Here is a 24603-nt window from a genome sequence, read left to right on the forward strand (position 1 = left end):
GAAAGCTCGCTTGCAGCAATGAAGACCCAGTGCAGCCAAAATCAAACAAACAAACCCCAAACCAAAAACCCAACCTGCCAGATACATTCAAATATCTGGTGTAACCTGAACTGTAAGAGAAGTATCCTAATCTAGAGGTTGTGGGTCTTATGAGACACTGATATCAAAGAGAGTGTCAGTATTAGAGGATATACTTCATCTATTTGTTGGATGAATTGTGTTCAAAGAAATCAGAAAAAAAAAACCCAAAAAAACCCTGCATATAAATAAGTTGATACAGATGAAAAAAAAAAGAATTAAAACTTTGGCTGAGGTCCAAGTTGTAGGTTTCATGGACTAGTACAGTTCAGTTCAGTTCAGTTGTTCAGTCGTGTCCGACTCTTTACGACCCCATGAATCGCAGCTGCGGTAATTAATTTGCAGCAAGCAAGTCACCAACAGGTAGCCTCTCTCAAACAATAAAAATAGAAACATGAAAAGTAAACTCATTGAGTAATTCTAGTAAATGGAGTATCTGTAACCAGAAAATCTGGAAACTTTTAAATAGGTGAGACTGGCTCCAGAATATTAGAATCAAAGTTTTCAGTTTCTATCACATAAATACTTTGGAATTTACATAGGAAATTCACAATATCTAAATCTTACAAGAAGTGCCTTGCTTCCTACTTCCTATTCCGAGGAAAAGAGAAGACAAGCAATTACCACCTTAACCAAATGAGCAAAGCTAACTTCACCAATTTTGGGATAAAACAACATCATATGCTCCTTTCCCCTTTTTCCATTACTATACCCTGAGGAACTGTATCCCTTTAATGGTATTTCTGCCTAAAATGCAAAACTTGAATCTAATTGCAAGGAGACATCACTGTTGGGTGTTTAGTTGCTAAGTCCTGTCTGACTCTTTTGTGACCCCATGGACTGTAGCCCACCAGGCTCCTCTGTCCATGGGATTTCCCAGGCAAGAACACTAGAGTGGGTTGCTGTTTTGTTCTCCAGGTGATCTTTCCAACCCAAGTATCAAACCTGTATTTCTTACATTTCCTTCATTGACAGGTGGGTTCTTTACTACTGAAAAACCTGGGAAGCCCAAGGAAATATTAGACAAACTCAAATGGAGGGACTATCTACAAAATACAATACTCTTAAAAAACTGCCAAGTTATAGGAAAAAAAGAAAGGTATAGGAATTGTTTCAGACGAAAGGAGACTTATGAGACAGCAAACTACAATGTGTGATCCTGGATTGAATCCTGGAGGAAAAACTGTAAAGATAACTGGAGCAGTTGTTGAAATTTAAATAAGGACTATGCTGTATTAATACTAAATTTCCTGATTTTGATCATCACATTATAATTATATAAGTGAATGTCCTTGTTCGTCTTAGGAAATACACACTGGATTACTTAAGGATAGAGGGGCACAAATCTTCATATTACTTTGAAATGGTTCAAAAAGAAATGTGTGTGTTGTGTGTGGAGAAAGAATGAAATAAAAAATAGTACAAAAGTAAGAATCTGGTAAAGGATTATGGGATTTCTTCATACCAGTCTATAATTTTTCTGCAAATTTGCAGTATCAAATTAAAAGTTACAAACGATGCTACAAGGTCTGCAAAATTCAATTTTTTCAGAATTTGAGAAATGATCTAAATTCAGAACTGTTCAGATATATTGTTTCAGAGGAATTGGAAATTTGAATTTTATATTCACCCTACTATTAAAAACAGGGACTATGAAACAAAAGTATAAAAGTGATAAAAGTATACTTTTATCAGTGTTTATTTAAAGTCTTCCTTAATATTTTTTATACTGGTTTCTAATCTTGTCTCCTCACCGGTTGAGAGATAAGACCCCTCATTTGGGGGAAATTTTTATTGCATATTCAATGGAGGTGGGAAATCAGATGTCAGAAGTGTCTTAGAAAGACTGTATCAGACAAGAATACAGGGAGCTGTGATTCTTCTTTTAAAGTCTTTCATTGAATCTGCTACAATATTGTTTTTTTTCATGGATTTTTAGTCAGTGGTATGTAGGATCTTAGCTCCCTGACCAGGGATTGACCCCTCCATCCCCTACCACGGTGCACTGGGCATTGGAAGGCGAAGTCTTAACCACTGGACAACCAGGGAAGTCCCTGGGAGCTGATTCTAATTTAGATCTTAAATATTTTCAGGTAAAAATCCTAAGAAACAGTATTTGTGATACAGAGAATTTCGAACTCACATCGTCTTGATCTCACGGATCTTGCTGTTGTTACACTAAGCACCAGTCATTTTCCAGGCCAATTCTGATCCTCTAAGTTACAAAATAAACCATTAGCCTCCGGATGTATTGGTCAGCATCTGATCATTTTATGATTTTAGAACACTAACTGGTTCTTGGCCCAATGCTGACCCTGACACTGTTGTTCAGAATGGGGTTTGGTACCACCAACACTCATCTGATTGGCTCCTGGGATGTGCGAGCGCTGGAAGGACTATTTACGATCAACCAATCCAATGCCACCCTTTTGTCTCATGGAATGCTTTCTCTTTCCATCCAAACCTGAACATGCGCTGGGACAGGCCAGAGTCCCAGCTTAGCTATAAGGATTCCTTGATTTCAGGTCAAAAACGCTGCTAATGTACTGTGGCAGCTTGATCAAAACTCCCCTCAATTTCCTTCTCCAAAATCCAGATAATGATGGGATGTGGAGCAGGCTTTGTCCAGGTGTAGAGCTGAAAGCCTAGGAAATGTTTTTGACTTCTTTCCTCCCACCCCCACATCTCTTAGGAGCCCCCAATCCCCTCCCATTCTACTTTTTTTCTCAGGATCCACCCTACTCTACTTTCAGTGCCATTATCCCAGTTGAGATCTTTCTTTTCCACCTTATAACTGGTCTTCTTTCCTCAGTTGTGCTCACCACACCCTGCCTCATTCCACTACTACGCATTCTTCAGAAAAAGTGTCCAAAGTGTTATTTTTTAAAATGAAAATATGATCATGTCCCTCCCTTAAGTTTTCACTGGCTCCCTATTACCTTATGTGCTAATAATACTAAACTCCTCAGCATACACAGACTCAGTTCCCTAATATTCCCTTTTGTTCAATCTCTGGTGTTCTTTCCCTTTCTCTGTAGAATCCACATCTTACTATCTGTTTACCTAACCGTTTTCCCCCACAGTAAACTCCTAGAGGGCAGAGACTTTTTAAAACCAAATTCCTATGGCTAGGATCTAGCAGGGTGCCTGGCAACTGCAATACAGTTGATAAATAAAAACTCAGGAGACTAGCTCATTAGCACTGAATTTTAATTAAAATCGATAGTTTAGATGAAGAACAGGACTAGAATAGTGTTTATAATCAACTTCTGAAAAATCACATTTACATAAAGGAAAAAGAGGCTAGCAGAGGTCCAAAAAAAAAGATGCAGCTTGTATTATTGCACTTGGATGAAACATGCTATTCAAGGTCACATAATACTTAGGCCACACAAGGCAAGGAGGAGGAGACAAACACAGAGGACAACCCCCCCCTCAGGTAGTATTTCTTCTGGATTCTCCAGGGAGCTCAAAAATATTTAATATTTTTAAAAGATTCAACTAGAGCTCTTTACAAAGATGAGTCTTTAACACGTTTTAGTTACGGCCATGCTCTTCATTTCAAATCATGTGCAAATCTAACATATAGCTTTTACTGCAAATAATGAGATATCTGTTACATTAGAATGACCCAGGGCCCCAGGCCATGGAAAGCGGGAAAGGGAATGAATCTCTATACAATTTCAGGGAATAATACCATGGCTACAGTTAATCCTTTTGAGCACTGTTCATTTTGGTCATTGATTTCAGTACATGAGAAAAAGTGACAGTGAGTACAAGTGGACATTAAAAATAATTCCTAGGCTATTAGTAGAAAATAAAATTTAAAAAAAAGTCCCCAGCCACATTCTCAAAGGTGGCATAACTGTACGCATAACAAAAAGGCTGTAAACTTATAGAAAAGATAAACTCTGGCTTCTAAACAAATTACAAAATTGATTTTGCCTTTACCCTTGAGTGTTATAGAGAAAAATGTAAACCAGTAGACCCTAGTTACCAGAAAGAAAAACATCCTCTGAAGACAAGAAATGACCTTAAAGTTTGGCCTGGGCTAGTTTTAACTTCAGGTTCTCTCCGAGTTTATCCATGAACTCAAATGTATTCAAGTAGTCAGAACGTTGCACGCTAATAGAGGAAGGAAAAAAAGAAGGAAATTCAGTTTGTCTCTGATCTGGTAGCAGGTAGAGGAAAAGTCTGAGACGTGCTACTTGAAGAAAAATGATTGATGTTAACAAGCTACAAGTTTATGGCCGATGACTGCATTTACGATTCAAGGGGCTGACCCAGGCTACAGGCAGTCTGGGTGGAGGCCAGGCCACACACACACACTCACAGGGGTTCCTGGTCTTGTAGCTTTAAGAGTAAAACCCCCAGAGCTTCATTCAGACTAATGCCTGGGAGACTGAAATCATCCTACTTCTTATTTCTCATTCTTCATTAATATAACAGAACATATCCAAGTACAGTCATCTTTTTAGTTATATCCCTACAAATTGTCACATGTCCTCAAAAAAAAAAAAAGCCACTCTGGTGCTCTTATATCTACCTTTGTCTTTCTTAAAAAACAAAAGACAATGGACTGGCTCTCATAATCCTGATGACAGGTGCCTATTCAAGTAGACTTAAAAGTAACACACTGATAGGAACATTTCAGACATTGTATTCTTGCTGAAAATTTAATATAAGAAAGATGTAGTAATGGAGTATATCCCCATGACTGAGGTATACTGACCCTAACAGAGGTCTCTGAGGACCCACAAATGAAACATGGGATTGGGGTTAGATTTTAGTATCGTTTCTTTAAAAAATTTATTTATTTTTTAATTGAAGGATAATTGCTTTACAGAATTTTGTTGTTTTTTAGTATCGTTTCTTGACATGAGCCATAGTAGCCAGCTTTGATTGAGGGAGGAAATCCCTGATCAGCAGCTAATTCAGCTGGGATACAGGCTTCCATGTTCTCAAATAAGTCCTGGGCAAAATGATTATCTGACTGCTGGCTACAGATACTTAAGGAAGGGACTATAAGCAATTGGACATCTTGTACCTGTGCTGCTTACTTTTCTTATTAAATTGAATAAGATAAAGAGGTGGAATAAAATAGCCTTGGAGGTCCCTTTGTTTCAAAATGTCTGTAATTTTGTTACATTAAGCAGAACCTTGCCACCCAGTTGACTGCCAACTAGATCAGGGGTGGCTCATGAACTCAGTCCAGGCTGCAGCCTGGTTCTGTACATGGGGTTTGATTGGAACACTGCCACTCCCATTAGCTCTTGTATCACCACTGACTGCTTTCCCACCGTGGAGGCAAAGTTCAATACTTGCCATGTATTCCGTAAAGCCTGAAATGTTTATTATCTAAACAGTTTACAGATAATGTCTCCTGACTCTTGAACCAAATGACAAATAATAATTCATGCAACTCCAGAAAGCACTTGATGTTTTGAGCCCAGTGAGGATAAATGGTAATTTGACTACAGAGCTTACAGCATCTTATACTTACTTGGGTAAACCTTTAATACATGCAGCTAAGTCCTTGGTCATGAAGCCAGCCTCAATGGTCTCAATACAGACTTCTTCCAAAGCCTTTGCAAAAAAGCCGAGCTCTTTATTATTATCAAGCTTAGCTCTGTGGGCTAAGCCTCTGGTCCAGGCAAAAATGGAAGCTGAAAGACAGGGGAAATAAAAAAAAGCACAATTCAATCATGCTGATTAGAAAAATTCCCAAGTCTTTGTTTGACAAAATAGAATATTTCTTTTGTTTAGGTGACTGACTTCATTGGATGCTATCCACATGAGTTGTAAGTTTCAGGAAATACTTTATCAAATAGAAACTTGAAAAAAAAAACAACCCTGCATTTTTGCAGAGGAAATGTTTTGGATTTTGTTAGAGCTTTAAGAAAGCATATAGTCATGGTAGGGCACTTACTAATTTGGAAAAGGTCACAACCTCTTTTATCTCATCTGTACTGGTCTCTTCTCTTTTCAGGCTGTAATCTATTTTTAAAGTACTGTCCTTGAGGACTTCCCTGGTGGTCCAGTGGTTAAGAATCCACCTGCCAATGCAGGGGATGTGGGTTCAATCCCTCGTCTGGGAGAATTCCACATGACATGGATACCTAAGCCTGTGTGCCACAGCTACTGAGCCCATGTTCCAGAGCTTGTGCTCTGAAACAAGAGGAGCTGCTACAATGAGAAGCCCATTCACTGCAACTAGAGAGTAGCCCCCACCCTCTGCCACTAGAGAAAGACTGTGCACAGCAACAAAGACCCAGCACAGCCAAAAATAAAAAAAATTAATTAAAAAAAAAGTATTGTCCTTGAAACTTAGTTAAAAGGGTCTGTCAATGTGGCTTTAGATTCTCAGCCACATGTGATGTTTCACTGCAGCACAAGGAAAAGGAAAAGGCTTGTTGATAACATCCTTCTCTGTAATATATATTCTCCCACAAAATGGAAAAGCATATATTGTGTATATTTCAAGAAACATATTAAAACAGTTCTTACTGGCAGGACAAATCAACTGTTAGTGATGATTTTATACACAAGGCATTGGGCAGCCAAAAGAAGACATGTTGGAGTCCCTTTGGAGATTTCTATTCTGGTTGGAAATCAATGTTAACAGCCGACACTATCTTACCAATGGGATTGGTGGATGTCTCCTGTCCTTTCTGGTACATTCGGTAGTGACGGGTTACAGTCCCGTGGGCAGCCTCTGCTTCTACTGTCTTGCCATCTGGACAAACCAGCACACTGGTCATCATGCCGAGAGAGCCATAACCTGTGAGTGGCAGAACATGAAGGATGGGATTCAAGTGTAGGAACAGCACTGGGTCTCCCCGAGAGGAAAGAAAATGACTTCATCTTGATAGGACTCAGTGAACAAAATAAACATGAGTGCATGGAGTCATCAGTACTTCTTCTGCCTTTCAGAAAAGGCTATGTTTTTCCTCACTTCTTTACTTCAGAGGCACGTGCTCATGGTCTGACTGCCTGTATTCCACCCTAGTCCCATGACTTCCTAGCTACTGTGGCTCAGTTTCCTTACCTGTAAAATGGGTATAGTAGGGCTTCCCTGGTGGTACAGTGGATAAGAATCCACCTGCCAGTGTAGGAGAAGCAGGTTCAATCCCTGGCCCGGGAAGATCCCACGTGCTGAGGAGTAACTAAGTCCAAGTGTGACAACTACTGAAGCCCGCACGCCCTAGAGCCTGTGCTCTGCAACAACAGAAGCCACCACGATGATAAGCCTCCACTCTCCACAACTAGAGAAAGCCTGCGTGCAGCAATGAAGACCCAGCATGGCCAAAAATAAAAATCAATAAATAAATCTTTAAAAAAGGAAGGGGGGAGAATAGTAAAAACACCTACTTCATAGGGTTGTGTGACAATTAGATGTATATGCATATATTCATGACTATATATGAAAAGAAAACACATTCCTATTCCTTAGAATACTATCCTCCAGAGAGTAAGAGCTCAGTACATTACTGTTATGCTTATGTGCAGATGCTCTGCTATTCTGGGAAAATAAAGATTCAGGAGCTGTCTCCAGTCACCAAGCTGCTCACAGGCTCACGCGGGACTGGGACGAGGAAGCTGGTTAAAAACAGAATAGGATGGATCCGAGCACCTCCCACTCGCCCCTGCTCTCTTTTACAGCCTCACCAGAAGGATTCTGTTCTGTGGTTTCCTAGTCAGAGAACAAAAGTACAACTTTTAAGTCCATGTGACTGACTTTCCTTCTTTTATTTTTTTTTACACTGGAATTCAAAGAACACTTTTTGCCAGTTTCGCTACCTCCCAACAGTACCTGTGGAGTTAACAATGCAAATTTATAACAGGTTGCTACCTTTTTTTTTGGTTTGAAAGTAAGGAAAAAAACTTTATAAACTCTTTGAGTACAATTAGCAATTTCTGTGCCAAATTAGCAGCAACTTTCCTATCACTATGTTGGTATGAGGCTTCACTAGAGGCTCAAATATTCACTGACTGGAGATGTTTGGGGCCATATCCATGGTGATGGTCTATCTACTTATCCATGAGACACTAGTTAGTACCACTGTCAAAACTGAGGACAGAAATAAAACATTTGGTGTGAGTCCAAAGTAGTTCATGCCTCTAGAAAAGAATGAACGTGAGGACAGCTCTGCTGCCTTTTAATCTGCTTTGCTGAGGTCACCTTTATCTACAGGCACTGCCCAGACACAGAGTCTTGGTTCCAGGTATCTTATCAGCGCACGGCTGGACACTGCACTGCAGCATTCTTGCTCTGAAGTCCTTTGAACCTCCACAGCTTGACAGTTAACATCTGCGATATCCCTCCAGATACCCTCTTATTGCCATGAGGACATTTAGAAACCACGAAATGATCTGGGCCCATTCTAAGAACTCTGCTCTCCTTGCTTTGTGATGGAATTATCACAAAGCAACACTCCTTCCTCTGCTGCATTCAGACAACTGTGAGGACTTCCCAGGTGGCACTAGGGATAAAGAACTCGCCTGCCAATGCAGGAGACATAAGAGATGTGGGTTGGATCCCTGGGTTGGGACGATCCCCTGGAGGGCATGGCAACCCACTCCAGTACTCTTGCCTGGAGAATCCTATGGACAGAGGAGCTTGGCACGTTATGGTCTGTAGGGTCTCAGAGTCGGACATGACCAAAGCGACAGCACACAGCACACAAGAGAAACAGAAGGAGGGTAAAGAAAGACCTGGGTAACTCATTTATCTGACATCAAAGTTATCTTTAACCAGGCAGATCTACTGATTTTCAAACTGATAGCAATGATTAACTTTTCACAGGAGAAAGAAAAAGTAGTACTTCCTGGGGAAAAGCAAATGTAACTGAAGTGAAACACAAACATTCATCAGGGAAATTCAGTGCACACTGCTTCTCGAGTAACTGAAACTGAAGGACAGCTTACCACTGAGAAAGGCAAGGAAGAGAGAGCTTTTGCTCGTCTGGTCCTTATCTCTGGCATGAAGCTCCTGGTTTCTGGAATTTCTGCTTCTTTGCTCAATTCCATGGGTTTAGAGCTAAGCAGTAAAAGCATGTGTTTTATGGGGTATGGAACAGCGGTCAAGGCTGGCAAAAGGGGCGTGATTTGTACAAGTTGCAGGATGAATGGGCTCTTGGGAGGAAGGCCCCTTGGTTATGAGATAACACTGGCCCCTCCTCACCCGAGTCCCCTAGTTTTTTACATTTTTATTGGAAGGCAGGGAAAAAGAGTGATTTTCAGATTAGGTGACTGGGCTATCCATTGGAGGCAGTGAAACTTAAGGAGGGAAAAGGGTTGAGACATAAACTGTGTTAACATCTAAGGCTGGAGATTCAACCCCACTGAGTTACTTCCTGGGCACCCCTGAGAGAAGTCGCCTACCCAGTCTGAGCTTACTTTCCTCATCAATCAGCTGAGAAGATGGACCTGAATATCTTGCAGTGCTACCATTGCATAAGCTTTACCAAGGGTTACAGAATCCCTCTTCCCACACTTGGGCACCACCTGTTGGCCGCAGGCCAAGTCCCACCTCCACCTGTCCTCCAGCTCCTTACCTTGGGCCACAGAGTCCGACTGCACGTCCCCATCATAGTTCTTACAGGCCCAAATGAAGCCCCCCTCCGATTTCATAGCTTGGGCCACCATGTCATCAATGAGCCTGTGCTCATACCAGATATTCTGAGCTTCAAACTGAGATTTGTACTGCCTGAGAAACGAGAAAGAGAAGAGAACAATAGACATAGAAAATTGGTTTTGTTGGGATACCATCTGCATCTCTGAAAGGCTGGAGGTGGGGCTGGAAGCAGCATGTTTTAGTAGAAGCAACACAAATTTGGGAATCTGACAGACATGGGCTGAAATCCCCGCCCACTCATTTTCTAGCTATGAAACTCCCATTTTCCCATCTGTAAGGGCGATTTCATCCACTTGGCAGAGATGTGTGAATTAAGCAAGATGACAAGTGTTCCAAGTATTAATACTACTCTTACAGTTTTCAATATACCACTCACCAGTTTCTTGGGATTCAGCTTGCCTTAAGGATATATATTTAAAAAAAGAATATAAGGGGGTAGAGAAAGACTATTTTACTGCCCAGTATCATTCAGGAAACTAAGACAGCTTCTAGGTTTGATATATATAGGGAATGAAAGGAGGTATTAAAATGTCTTGGGAAGGATACCTAAAATCCCAGCCCTGGTGTGAATGCTTGTATCTAAAGGGACGAATGCCATCTTAAAAGTTAACAAGTATTCAAGTACTGTTGAACCTAAAATGATTATAAATGTAGACTTAAGTTCAAATGACTTTCCATTAAAGCAAAGTTTTATTTATTTTCTTTATTTATATTTAAATTATTGGCTGTGCCCCACAGCTTGCAAGATCTTAGTTTCCTGACCAGGGATTGAACCCACCCCTTTGGCAGTGAAAGTGTGGAGTCCTAACCACTGGACTGCCAGGGAATTTCCAAAAGGAGAGTTGTAAATCTTAACAGTGGGCTTCAGAAAGAATGGAAATGGGGTCTTCCCTGGTGGTCCAGTGGCTAAGACTCTGAGCTCCCAGTGCAGGGGGCCCAGGTTTGATCCTTGGTCGGGGAATTAGACCCCATGTGCTGCAACTAAAGATCCTGCACGAGCAACTAAGACCTGGTGAAATGAATAAATATTAAAAAGAAAGAAAATGGAATAGGCCCAATTCAGAAATTTACACATGTGAAAAATCAGAACTTTCTATCACCAACAGGGTACATTTACTCACACACTAAATAATCCTGGCTCTGAAGAAAAGTGGGACCTTTATCTGAGAACACATTTCCCCTCTAAAAGCAACTCAAAGAGTTTTGTTTCAACCCTTGTTAAATCTCAGTTCTGTCCTTATCTTAATGGGACAGTGCTAGTTTTCACTCAATTTGTCCCAGAATCAAAGGGATAAGCATACAAATTCTATACTATAAATGCCACCATTGGTGACCAAAAAAAAAAAAAGGAAAAAAAGAACTGTACTTACTTGTCATATATCTCCTGAAAGATGTCTTTAAAACGTCCGTCGTATTTCTTCAGAATAGTGTTTTTGGTGCTCATATACAAAGGCCAATTCTTAGACAAAGCCATCTGGAAAGAACTGTGTGCAAAATCTTCGATTGACTTATCTTGATTGTACATCCCCAAGGCAACACCACCACCCTCTGTGAGGGGAAAAGGATGAGAAAAAAAAAAGAAAGGTAAATAGGATACAGCTGTAGCAAGTCTAAATCCACCCCCCTCACCAAAACAGCCCACTTCCGGCTCTCATGTCTGAGCTCAGGCTTCCAATTTCAGTATTCCATGAGTTTCTGAGATACCTAATTGAAAGAAAGTCAATTCTAGGTAAGGACATTCTAATTGTTTTCAAAGGCCAATACCCATGAGAAAAACACGGTCTTTCAGATCCTGAAATACCAAGAACTGATATGAACCAGAAACACACTGAACAAGGGGTAAGTAATTTTTAAACTCTTTTCACACTTTACAAAATTTCAAGCATGTCTTTTAAGCTTTAAGCTTTAAGTGTGCATTCAATCTTCAGCCACTAAGAATACATTTCAAACACGGAATGAAAATTCTTGTCATTTCCTGGAGGATATTGAAAGTTGGTTCTGCTTTGGCAGAAATAATTAAGCCTCATGTACTCGCTGGTGTTTCACAACTCGTACTGTTTGAACTCTTGTTATTACTGAAAGCTAAACTTGAATCCATGCTACTGCCCAGGGCCAGCTTGGGGCTCAAGATGAGAGGTGTGGAAACTGGCAGGACTAGATTCCTTTAAAATGATATGACTTAGAGGAGGCAAGGAGAACAACAGCTAGGTCAATTTTGAGGTTTTGTTTGTGTGAGTGCTTTTAACAAGCTTAACAATGGGGAAAGTCCTCTGTTCTTTCAACAACTTTTGGGTGGGATTTGCCACACTGAACCTTAGAAACAGCAAAATCGAGGGAAGAGAAGAAGCAAAAAGAAAAACAAAACAAAACCCAAACAGTCCACTTTCACAAAATAAACGCTTAGAACCAGAAAAAAAATTCAGCAAATAAATAAAGCAGCCATTTTCAAATACAAACCCTACCAGAGCCAAAGCGTAGGATTACATAACAGGCAATTTGGGGCTATTAATGTTTAATTTATGTATTTGTGCACAGCAGATTCCTGTCAACCTTCCCTCCCTGTTTTGAGATGCATAATTATCTACTTGTATTTCCAATTAAGTGAATTAAGTGGCTAATTCCTTTTATGCCACAGGAAGCCAATGACTTTTTTATGTTAGGTTTTGAGTCCTGTGGAAATACTGTAGATTCATGTTGCATTTTTAGGCAGCCACACAACTAACTTTAAGAAACTGGTGATAACGTTGTCTAAATGGCCTGTTAAAAAAAAAGTGAAAAATACAAACATACCTGTGAAGTTATGTACTAGGTATACTGTTTTGGGGGATCCATCACTTGGTGTGTAGGATATCTCTACTTTTCCAGGCCCCGGCACAACAAAATCGGTTGCTCTATACTGTATGGGGGAAAAAAAAAGAAATCGCAAATCTGTCCTAACAAGAATTACATGAAGGGGAAAAAAAACCATAGAATAGAGAGCTAGAAGACACCTAGACAACAGTACAGTGTAGCCCAACTTTCTAATTTAGAGGTGGAGATAAAAATTCAGAGAATTCCCAAAGCTAGTTAGTGGGAGTACACATTAGAAATCAGTATTTATCAGGTGCCTACAATGTAAGAGGCAGTTTTCTAAGTACAGATATGAGTACGAAAGAGAGTAACAAAGTATTCCCTCTTATAAAACCTATGACCTAACAAAGTCATACAAAAGTGAAGCAACATTACGAGCTTTCAAATGTCAACAGCGGGCATAGATAAAAAATGCTACTGGAAGATGGAGGAAGAGAAATGACCATAACCTGGAGGTCAAGGAAGTCTTCTCTTGGGGGATGACAATATACTAACTGTAGCACTGAAGATGGGCTTCCCTGGTGCCTCAGATGATAAGGAATCCGCCAGCAATGTGGGAGCCCTGGGTTTGGTCCCTGGGTTGGGAAGATCCCTTGGAGGAGGGCAAGGCAACCCACTCCAGTATTCTAGCCTGGAGAATCCCCACGGACAGAGGAGTTTGGTGGCCTCCAGTCCGTGGGGTCACAAAGAGTCGGACATGACGGAGTGATTAAGTGCACATGGCACTGAAGATGATGCTGAGGGTGCTGATGCCTGCTCCTCACTATGAGACATACTTTAAGTGATTAACCTGTATCCCACATTATCTCATTTGATTCTTCCATCAATCTTACAAGAGAGGAACTATGATGTAGTGCAAATAACCCATTTAAGGTCTGGTCTTTGGACCTTCAGGGCTTGTTCTCTTCACGGACATCATTCTACTAAGGCCCAGCCCAGGGCTTGCCCATAGAAAGCAATCATTCTGGAAGCAGCTGCAGTAAGCTGATGAGCCTTAAGAAAGGGCATTCTGAGGACAGCTACCTCTGTCACAGGTAAGGAAAAATATGCTCAGCCCACACTAGGCATATGTCAATCTTTGCTGCCTTGTACCTTCTTCAATGGCTTAGATTAGAATACTTTCACAGTCAGGTACCAGCAGATGCCAGTCAAACTTATTTATCTTTGTTTATAGTAATATTAAAGACAGCTGAAAGAAGAGCTGTCAGTTAATGACAGACTAATATCTGTTCTATGCAGAACATTTCTGATATATACCAGACCACGTGACCTGCCTCTTGAAAAACCTGTATGCAGGTCAGGAAGCAACAGTTAGAACTGGACACGGAACAACAGACTGGTTCCAAATAGGAAAAGGAGTATGTCAAGGGTGTATATTGTCACTCTGCTTATTTAACTTATATGCAGAGTACATCATGAGAAACACTGGGCTGGAGGAAGCACAAGCTGGAATCAAGATTGCCGGGAGAAATATCAATAACCTCAGACATGCAGATGACACCACCCTTAATGGCAGAAAGTGAAGAAGAACTAAAGAGCCTCTTGATGAAAGTGAAAGAGAGTGAAAAAGTTGGCTTGAAGCTCAACATTCAGAAAACTAAGATCATGGCATCTGGTCCCATCACTTCATGGGAAATAGACGGGGAAACAATGGAAACAGTGACTGACTTTATTTTGGGGGGCTCCAAAATCACTGCAGATGGTGATTGCAGCCATGAAATTAAAAGGCACTTGCTCCTTGAAAGAAAAGTCATGACCAACCTAGACAGCATATTAAAATGCAGAGACATTACTTTGCCAACAAAGGTCCGTCTAGTCAAGGCTATGGTTTTTCCAGTAGTCATGTATGAATGTGAGAGTTGGACCATAAAGAAAGCTGAGTGCCGAAGAAGTGATGCTTTTGAACTGTGGTGTTGGAGAAGACTCTTGCGAGTCCCTTGGACTGCAAGGAGATCCAACCAGTCCATCCTAAAGGACATCAGTCCTGGGTGTTCATTGGAAGGACTGCTGCTGAAGCTGAAACTCCAACACTTTGGCCACCTGATGCAAAGAGCTGACTCATTTGAAAAGACCCTGATGCTAGGAAAGATTGAGGGCAGCAGGAAAAGGGGACGACAGAGGATGAGATGGTTTGGATGCCATCATCGACTCGATGGACATGGGTCTGGGTGGACTCTGGGAGTTGGTGATGGACAGGGAGGCCTGGCGTGCTGCAGTTCATGGGGTCGCAAAGAGTCGGACATGACTGAGCACCTGAACTGAACTGATTGATTCTCATTTCTCAAAAGGTGTCAAAGCACCATAAATGCTTTAAAGACGCTTGGAATTTTCGATCTAGCAGACTTAAATAAACAGAATGACCCTTCTTCCAGTGAGTGATGCTACAGTAATTTTAAAAAAGGGAAAAGGAAAAAAAGGATACAACTTAGAGCCATGTTCCCAGGACTAGTGAGTTTGTAGCAATCTCATCTACATTCCCTCTTCTGAGCCTCTGAGAATTATCTGTGAAGGGAACTGCCAGGATGAAGGGATAGCCTGAGACCCACAGTAGAACAAAGTGAACTGCCGCTCAAGGACTGACTTGGTAACCCAGCCCCCAGGAACAGACAATGGTCTGCTCTGCCCATATGATTTTTAACGATGGCAACATCAAAGCCTCTGGGTGTCAGGGACAGACACTCTTGCTTTTAAGGCTCTTGTAAGACATGAGCTGCTTTCTATGAAAGTCTAAAACTTCAGTTTCAACACAGAATTTTTATTTTGTTTAGTTGGTAATGTTTCTGTTTAATTTGGCAACAAGCCTACTTGTACAGAAGTATAGATTCTAGACTTTTTTCCAACCCCAAGCAGGAATGTTCTGAAGAGACTGCTTTCAACTACTGAGTTAGTTTGTCCTTTTATGCATGAAATGATCATGTTTAATATAATAATCTTTGGCAGTTCTCAATTCTGCCTGCACATTAGAATCACCCGGAGAGCTTTAGAATACAATGGAATTGAGATTTAGCTAGTGTAGGGTGGGACACAGGCACCGGAGTTAAAAGAAAAGAAAATTTTTTTTAACGGCAATGCAAAACAAAACAAACACCAAAAAACCTGTAAAAAGATCCTATTGTGCAGCCCGGGTTTGGCTGAACCACTGATTTAGTTAAACCACAGGAAATTATCTATACGGAAATGTCTGTATCATATGGTTTAACCTAATAAAAAGATAAAAGAAAAAAAACGCCTATAAAAAAGTCATTTATAGTGAGATAGGTACCTGTAAGTTTATCTGAATTTACTTTTATCTAAATGTTTATATGTGTGTGTATATATACACATATATATTCATTTCTCAATTCTATACCTCACTTGTGGGATTCCCTGGTGGCTCAGTGGTAAAGATTCTGCCTGCAGTGCAGGAAACGCAGGTTTGATCCCGGGGTCGGGAAGATGCACTGAAGAAGGGAAAGGCTACCCACTCCAGTATTCTGGCCTGGAGAATTCCATGGACGAGGAGCCTAGAGGGCTATAGTCCATGGGGTCACAAAGAGTCGGATATGACTGAAGTGACTGAGCACATACCTCACTTAATGGAAGTAGACACCAAAAGAAGAGAATAAAGCACATATAAATCAGAACTGCTGGGCAATCAAAGGCCATGAGAAAAGAAGATGGAAAGCCAAGTCATGCCAACACGACTTACTTGATCCCCAGAAGCGTGACGACCTATGATAATGGGTTTTACCCATCCGCTCACAAGCCGGGGTATATTTTTGCAGATAATAGCTTCTCTGAAGACAGTGCCACCCAGGATATTTCGGATGGTGCCATTTGGAGATTTCCACATTTGTTTCAACTTGAACTCTTCCACTCTCTTCTCGTCGGGGGTGATGGTGGCACACTTGACACCAACGTTGTACTTCTTTATAGCTTCTGCAGCGTCCTTGGTGACCTGGTCATTGGTGGCATCGCGATTCTCTATGCCTAAATCGTAGCTGGGAGGGATTGAAAGCATAACTTTTCCAGACACACCTACAGGTGACTGCAGATACTCCCCTTTCATCCCCATGAACCACTCTACGCATGCTGATGGCATGCAGAGCCTTCCCTGCAGAAAGTGAAGACTCCATATATACCTGAATCTGCTGAGTTTTAGCATTAGTGTACCCTCCACACAAAGATGGCTGCCAACTAAAAAAACTCTAAGAAGGGCTAGACCGCTGGGCCACGCTATGTTGTGGGAAGCTGTTGAGAAGGAAATGAAATAAAAACCACTGTACTCTTTCCCCTCGGCCTACTCTTTACGACCACTTTCTGCAGACTTTCTTCATCTGATTAGCATAAAAATGCAAACCTAAGTATTCTCTTCCCCTTATAAAATAAAGGGGCTCTAAAAATAAAGGGGCTGAGGACTTAAAGGATTTCTTGCAGTTTGGCACTGAAGTCATGGGAGTTTACAGCTGAGACAGTCAGTGCCAAAAAATGCTAATAACTATTAAGGCCAATTAGCTGTATGTTGAACCTTTCCCTAAATCTCAGGCAAGTCTTTCTCCTGGAAACAAGCCTGAAGTTTACAGAATAAATAATGGAAGCCAGCAATGACTTTATATAGCCCACTGATTTATAGCTTAAAATACACCAACACCCAGACTGCAGGTTATTCAGAGTGTGAAAGAAAGCTGGTTGTCCAGAGCCGAGAAGAAGACTGTAAAACTTTAAAGTAGGTAATAGTTTGTCAAAAGCAGGAAAAACAAAACAGTAATGTAACAGTTTATTTTGTTCTCCAAGGCTTAAAAAGTTTTCCAGTTTTTCCCGCTTTCAAAATTTGCTCAACCATCAAGCCCCTCAATCTCTCGTTTCAGTTCTGGTTATTTTCCTTCCTTTAGATATCCCACTCCTTGTGATGGAAATGCAAAAGGGCATCCAATCTGGTGATATATTTCCAAATAAAAATAATTCCAAACTGCTTTAACCATTTGTACCTCCTCCCTCTCCTTGAGGGTGTATTGTCAATCTGCATTAATTGTCAACCTCCAGACCTCCTTAGGGAATCCTTCCTTCTTAATCTTGTAACGGGTCACTTTGTACACACAGCTGTGGATTGTGTATAAATTTTCAACATGACCTATAACCCTTTGTCTCAAAAACTTATGTAACTGCTCTTTGACCCCAAGTGGGCAGAATGGTCCTTAGAGCTTTCTGAATGACTGTCTCTTGGGCTATAATACTCAAGCTGACATGAATACAATTCTCCATTTCTTTCTTACATTGATTATTAATTTTTTTTTCATCGGCACTAACAAAGACACTCTTATCTTCTGACTTAGGAAGTGCTGAATATCTATAAAAAGTATACTCCTAACTCAAACAGCAGTATAGTCAGCAATATTCATGTTCACAGGAAACATTTTTCATCAGAAGAAGCTTACAGCAAATAAGTGGACTTTTTTGCTTCTAAGCGAAAAGAAGGAATAAATGATCCCAATCACTGTCTAGACAACAGAAAATAAAACAAATGAATCATTCCACTCCCCTCAAAAAGAACCAATCATGTAATAATAATGGCAACCTTGGAACTACTTACACTTAAGTCTCCAAAAATTTTTTAGTTTTTAGCCAGTGACTCTGCCTTCCAGATATAATGACTGTCCTTTAAAGCTCCTTATGCCTCTAGGCTAAAGAGAAACTTTGTAGCTATTAACCATGGGAATTGCTCTGCAAATTTACCTATTGCCATGTACGTGAAAGTCGCTCAGTTGTGTCCCCATGACTCTTTGTGACCCCATGGACTATACAGTCCATGGAATTTTCCAGGCCGGAGTGGATAGCCTTTCCCTTCTCCGGGGATCTTCCCAACCCAGAGATCGAACCCAGGTCTCCCACATTGCGGGTGGATTCTTTGCCATCTGAGCCACAAGGGAGGCCCAAGAATACTGGAGTGGGTAGCCTATCCCTTCTCCAGGGGATCTTTCCGACTCAGGAATCGAACCGGGGTCTCCTGCATTGCAGGCGGATCCTTTATCAACTGAGCTATCAGGGGAGCCCTATTGCCATGTAAGGTGTCTGTAAAATGTTTCTTTAATCATTTGGATAATGTTTTAAAAGCTTCATTTCCTATGTGTTTGTGGACCTCTGCAGGTATTCGCTCCTTCTCAAGGCTGCAATATAGACACTATCAACAGCTTGTGAGTGAAAGTCGCTCAGTCATGTCCAACTCTTTGCAACCCTATGGACTGTAGTCCGCCAGGCTCCTCTGTCCATAGGATTCTCCAGGCAAGAATACTGGAGTGGTTTACCATGCTCTCCTCCAGGCTATCTTCCCAACCCGCATTGCAGGCGGATTCTTTACCATCTGAGTCACCAGGGAAGCCCTTATTCAACAGCTTAGCCACCAGAAGGCTTCCCTGGCCTTCACTATCTCCCGGAGCTTGCTCAAACTTGTGTCCATTGAGTCGGTGACGCCATCCAACCATCTCATCCTCTGTTGCCCCCTTCTTTTCCTGTCCTCAATCTTTCCCAGCATCAGGGTCTTGGACACAAATGGTTTAGGGAACTTCTCCTGAAAGGTGGGGATTGTATTAGATAACTTTGAGAATTCTGTGCTGTAATTGTATAAACGGAGAAAAGACAAGGAATGAACAGGTAAAAAGGTCCACTGACTAGTTAAGCAGAGTGACAGAAACTACTCTATCCTTTCAAAAGAACAAAACTGTGTTAACTACATCCTTTACCGATTTATTAGAGTATTCCCAGGTGGCGCTAGTGGTAAAGAACCCACCTGCCAATGAAGGAGACGTAAGAGACGTGGGTTCAATCCCTGGTCGGGAAGATCCCCTAGAGGAGGGCATAGGAACCCACTCCAGTATTCTGCCTGGAGAATCCCATGGACAAAAGAGCCTGGTAGGCTACAGTCGATAAGGTCGCAAAAAGTCAGACACGACTAAGCAACTTGGCATGCAGCTCTATTCTTTTCCCCTCTGCAAATAGTACCTCATGTTACTCTTGGCCACTGATTTATTACAAACAAAACCCTCGAAGGAAATAGAGGCTTGGAAAGACCTGAGAAATCGCTTTGTTGCCACCGTAATTCTTCTCTTCTGAACAATGACAAGTTCAGTATTTCCAGTATTAGTTAAATACTAATATTTCTAGTATCTAGTTACAATTAAACATTCATTTCATATATATTTGAAACCCAGTCCCCCTAAAATTGAGTTCCCTTTGGAATTTATAATTAATCTCTGTATCTAAAACTATTTCCTCTGGTCTCCTCTGACCTCCATTCTGTATTAATTTAACACTAGTCAACCAGACTCAGATGACTAAAATTGCTATTGTAGACAACATTCTGAATGACTGTAATTGTGATTTAGATTATCATCAGTAACAACAGAATCAGGTTGTTTCTCCAGGGAAAAGATGAGCTATCAGCCCATGAGCCATGAGAATCTAAACTGAGACTTCCCTGAAACTAACATTTAAGAAAAGTCACAGAAATTTCACAATTTTAAAATACCCTCAGGCCTTCCCTGGTGGTCCAGTGGTTAGGAACCCCCCCTGCCAATGCAGGGAACACAGGTTTGATCCCTGGTCCAGAGGATTCCATGTGCAGTGGGGCAACTAAGCCCATGCACCACAACTACTGAGCCCCTGTGCCCAGACCCTGTGCTCTGCAACAAAAGAAGCCATTGCAATGAGAAGCTGGTACACCCTAACTAGAAAGTAGCCCCTGCTCACCACAACTAGAGAAAGCCAGTGTGCTACAACAAAGACCCAGCGTACCACAAAACATAATAAATAAAAACAAAAAAACAACTCAAAGATCAAGTTGGAGTGGATCTGAGATTGTTTCCACTCCCTTCTTGGTGCCCTGAAAATAAACCCTTACTTTGCTGCAAACAAATACTGTCAGAGTTGCTCTCTGCAGAGGGGCAACCACTTATATGTTTTGTTTGCATATAAGCTCACCCAAAGCTTTATTCACAAGATACAGTGGAATCTATGCAAAAAAGTGAATTATACCCTGCAATCACATGGATTATGCTCTCTGAGTTTGCTGCTTGGCAGTGATTCATTTACCTGTGCAGGTCCAGTTCCACATAGGGAAAAATGAGTTTCTCTTTAATCAACTCCCAAATGATTCGTGTCATTTCATCTCCTTGCATCTCCACCACAGATCCACCCTGGATTTTTTGAGACATTTTGACTTCAATAAACCTCTAAGAGGAAAAAAGATAAGACACGTATCTCATCATTTGTTTCATTACCGTGTAAAAGCAAAATACAATTTGGTGATTACTAAAAAAAACAATTCATAATAGCATGATTGCACAAAAAGCTAATAACAATTACATTAACCATTAGAATTGAATATATTCTCTGTATAAAGCATTGTGTTACATGCCTCTTGTGTGATTTCTGAGTCAACATTCACAACAACCCTATAAGATGGAAATTGTTTTTCCATTCTACTTTGCTAAAAGAAAGCAAGCTTTCCAAGGCCATCCAGCTACAGCGTGGGGAAGCCTGAGCCTGTCACATGCCCTTAATAATGTAAATCACGATTCTTTATTCTTGACTGTCGGTTTGTCTTATCAAATGGGATTACTTCCACAATGTCATGTTTATTTGAACACTTCTATCCAACACCTCATTGTGCTAGGCCTTCAAGATGCACAGAATGATGGGCACTACTATTCCCCTCTTTTAAGAGGCTGTTTTGGTTAAAACAATTATCCTTAACAAGATTCAACAAGTTCTAGTGACCCATTTTAAAGAAAATTTAATTAAGTCTTTTTACAAGTGAAAGATGAAGAATTCCTGATGGAACTCTATTTTCCTAGAGACAATCAAGGATAGTGGTGATGATAACACTGAATACAAAGTGATTTCTCAGTTAGAGAAATCTGTATGTATAGAGAAGGACTACTGCTCAGAACATGTCCCTGGCCTGTCCTTGGTATCCCAGCTCCTGGACTATTCTTCCAGCCATTAGTGGGCAAAGGCAAACTGCCAATGGGTGGGATAGGGCATTGGAGTTGTTCCAGGAAGGTGTCTTCCTGGGATGTGGGGGTAGCAGATACTGATCAGTCTGATTCCCAGAGACAGCAGGGCTACAACCTATGGACGCAATCACCTCCCATTCTTTGCGACCCTTTGGACTGTAGCTCCCTGGGCTCCTCTTTCCATGGGCTTCTCCAGGCAAGAATACTGGAATGGGTAGCCATGGCCTCCTCCAGGGCATCTTCCTGGCCCAGGGACTGTACCCGTGTTTCTTATGTCTCCTGTATTGGTGGGTTTTTTACTCTAAGTCCCACCTGGGAAGTCCTTTGTGAAAAGTGAAAGTGTTAGTTGCTCAGTCATGTCTGATGCTCTGCTAAGGCATGGACTGTAGCCCGCCAGGCTCCTTTGTCCACCAAATTCTCTAGGCAAGAATTCTGAAGTGGGTTGCCATAGGGCTTAGGCTTAAAGAAAGGCATGTTTCCTGAGAGTAAGAGGAGGCACTGAGCCTGCTAAAGGTATCTGTTCCCTTTCACCGTGCTTTAATGGAAACTATTATTCCCCCTAGAATGTAACAACAGATTGCTTTTATTCTGTTAAATTACAGCTGAGGACTCAAAGTCAGGAGAATTGACTTTAAAAAATTATTAAGGAAGAGGTCTAAAACATTATCTCAAAAAGTTGAGTTAAAGTTGTCTGGCCTTTATATTTTTAAATGTAATGATTAGTAGACTGTGAGCTTTGGTTCCTAATGATAAGCCAAGACATATTCCTAACCTCTAGGCCCATTTTCACTTCCCAATTTGCAATTCTGGGATTTTGCTTATTATATTAGTATTTAGGAGGTTCTCCAGACCATTACTGGGGGAACCATCTGGAACTCAACTAGAACAAAAAAGTGAACACAGTGGTGTGAATGAGTCAGCTACTTCCCATTTGTAATTTCAAGTATAATTTAAAGTACAGCTTACAGTATATGATTTAATCATACTGATCCCACAGTCACATCTGTCCTTGTATTTAAAACAAAACAAAAAGCAGCAGCAAACTTATCTCAGTTTTGATACATTTCCAACGCCATATTCCTATGAAGTATTATGCAAGAGTTATGACTTGGCTGTTTTTCTTTAATGGCAAATACAGTTAATAAAAAGTCATACAGCAAACTTCAAATTTCAGTAATAAGTGATAATATTTTTTGGTTAAGCAAACACTTTCTGATTAATCTTTCTATATTTCATAATGCATAACTGAAACATTAAAGGTTTTCTTCACGATACTTACCCATTACATTTTTACCATCTTTTAATTTAAAAAGTGAAGCTTTTATTAGTAATAAAACCCTGGATCACTACACTGTAGGACACTATTTTATTTCTTCTAGATTTGAATCCTGTGAGGGTGGGCTTCAGACACCACTTAATTCACTTTTTACTCTAGTCCCTCAGATTTTTTGTCTCCACCCAAACCCTGATTTCAGAAGGAAGGCCTTTTCCAACAAGCCAGTTCATTTATCGAGCAGCTGAATTCCAATCTCCTGACACACATGTGCAATGCTAGAAAATAAACCTGAACTCACACAAAGTAGTTTAAGAAGACCTGCTTCCGGGGGTGCGGGTGTGGGGGGAGGGTGCTGAGTTCATGAACTAACTAATTTCTGTGCAAAAAAAAAAAAGTGTCTTGCAGAGAAGACTCTAGATTGAAATAAACAAAGAAACCGTTGCAATTTATTGGTGGAACAATTCCTGAGTCATTTCCTCACAGGGCCTCCGACCACCTCCAAACCTCCAAGACCTCCACGACCACCTCCAAACCTCCAAGACCTCCACGACCAGATAAACGCAGTATTGCCATATGAAAGAAGGGGAGGAATTACTAATTCTCACCTTTACAATTTCTAATCACTCCAACTCCTCTCAATCTTGCAGACTCAGCTTATCTCCTAAAACAAAATAAAAAAACAGAATACAAAGATAAGGTACAAGGCACTCCAGGACTCTTCTCCGGAGAATTTAGCTGGTTTTTTTTTTTTTCAGCCAAGCAGCCCGGTTTATCTGTTTTAAAGTACAGTGCTGGGTGCACTCTGAGGGGCAAAGGGCAGTTTTAGGTCCGCATGCACCTTCCAAATAAAGTATAATAAATACCCCTGCTTGCACACGGAGGAGGGCGCGTCCGTGGGCGCGGCCCGGGTTCGTCGTCCGTTAGCTAGTCTTGAGGTTTGCACGTCCTTCGGGGACGCTGTGACCAGCCGGCTCTTGGCCTGCATGCGTCTTTGTAGCCCTTGTGCAACCGAAGCCAGCTGGGTTCCTCCTTCCACGCCCGACCCTTCCCTCCCGAGCGCCGGGACCTTTAACCTCTCTCCACCTTAACTCGAAATGCCGACGGCGACATTTCTTCCACCCCCGACAGCCACCAGGTGGCCTAGCGGCCGCCCCTCGCCGCCCCCTTCAGGCTCCCCAGGAGGACGCCTCCAGCCCGCCGCACCACCAGTCCCGGCGGCCCCAGGTCCATGCACACGCCCAAGTCCTCCCAACAGCCGAGGCCGCACGTCTTCTTCCCCCTAAACCCAAGACTTCGTCTTCCACGAGTCCCTGCGCCCTCCTACCGCCCGCTTTTTTCTTCTGCTGCAGACCCGGCCTTCCATCCGTCAGCGCATGCAACCTCCCCCGGCCCAATTTCACCCTCCAGTGCCTAACAGCCGGCCGCCTACAAAACCAGGCATCTAGCACCGTCTTCCTCCCATTTCCTTCTCCCACGCCCACTACCTGGATTTTTTTCCCCGCTCCCTTGCGACCAGGACGCGCCGCTAAATTTCCCCTACCATACTCAAGATCTGAGCGTCCTCTTTCCCACACTAGCCACTAACAGCCTTCCCGCAGGAGCCAGAGACCGGGGCCGCCCCTCGAAGCCTGCGGCTACCTGCGGGGAAGGTACGTTGGCGATGACCCGGGAGCACACAGCCACTCAGTGTCCACTTTGGCAATCCCGGCTGGACCCCAACTGTTCCGGCTTCTCACAGGGCCTCGGCCGAAACCCAGAACCTGGCCAGCCAG

The 24603-nt window shown here is 41.8% G+C and overlaps 1 protein-coding gene across 2 annotated transcripts; it reads right to left on the reverse strand.

Moving 5' to 3' along the window:
- Window positions 1-3271: 3271 nt before the first annotated feature.
- IDH1 (isocitrate dehydrogenase (NADP(+)) 1) lies at window positions 3272-24603 on the reverse strand. 2 transcript variants are annotated; one of them, XM_081578176.1, is made up of 10 exons: window positions 24470-24603; window positions 23437-23492; window positions 20630-20769; window positions 16254-16545; window positions 12506-12611; window positions 11086-11263; window positions 9636-9787; window positions 6719-6859; window positions 5582-5744; window positions 3272-4203 (listed from the first exon to the last, which is right to left on the reverse strand). In XM_081578176.1, exons 3-10 carry the CDS (start codon window positions 20749-20751, stop codon window positions 4113-4115), a joined length of 1245 nt encoding a protein of 414 aa, XP_081434302.1. In that variant the 5' UTR covers window positions 20752-20769; window positions 23437-23492; window positions 24470-24603; the 3' UTR covers window positions 3272-4112. The 2 variants fall into 2 exon arrangements, with proteins under 2 accessions (XP_081434302.1, XP_081434303.1); XM_081578177.1 differs by lacking the exon at window positions 24470-24603 and adding an exon at window positions 23695-24310.

This window comes from Giraffa tippelskirchi, chromosome 3 (genome assembly GCF_054371585.1).
Source record: "Giraffa tippelskirchi isolate mGirTip1 chromosome 3, T2T-mGirTip1v1.2.pri, whole genome shotgun sequence".
NCBI lineage: Eukaryota > Metazoa > Chordata > Mammalia > Artiodactyla > Giraffidae > Giraffa > Giraffa tippelskirchi.

Coding starts and splice junctions, on each gene's coding strand:
- IDH1 (XM_081578176.1), bottom strand. CDS start 20,751: ATGTCTCAAAAAATCCAGGGTGGATCTGTGGTGGAGATGCAAGGAGAT. Junction 12,612..16,253: donor GTCACGCTTCTGGGGATCAA/GTAAGTCGTGTT, acceptor TCCCCCATACAG/TATAGAGCAACCGATTTTGT. Junction 4,204..5,581: donor TGTATTAAAGGTTTACCCAA/GTAAGTATAAGA, acceptor TTCCTCTATTAG/CGTGCAACGTTCTGACTACT.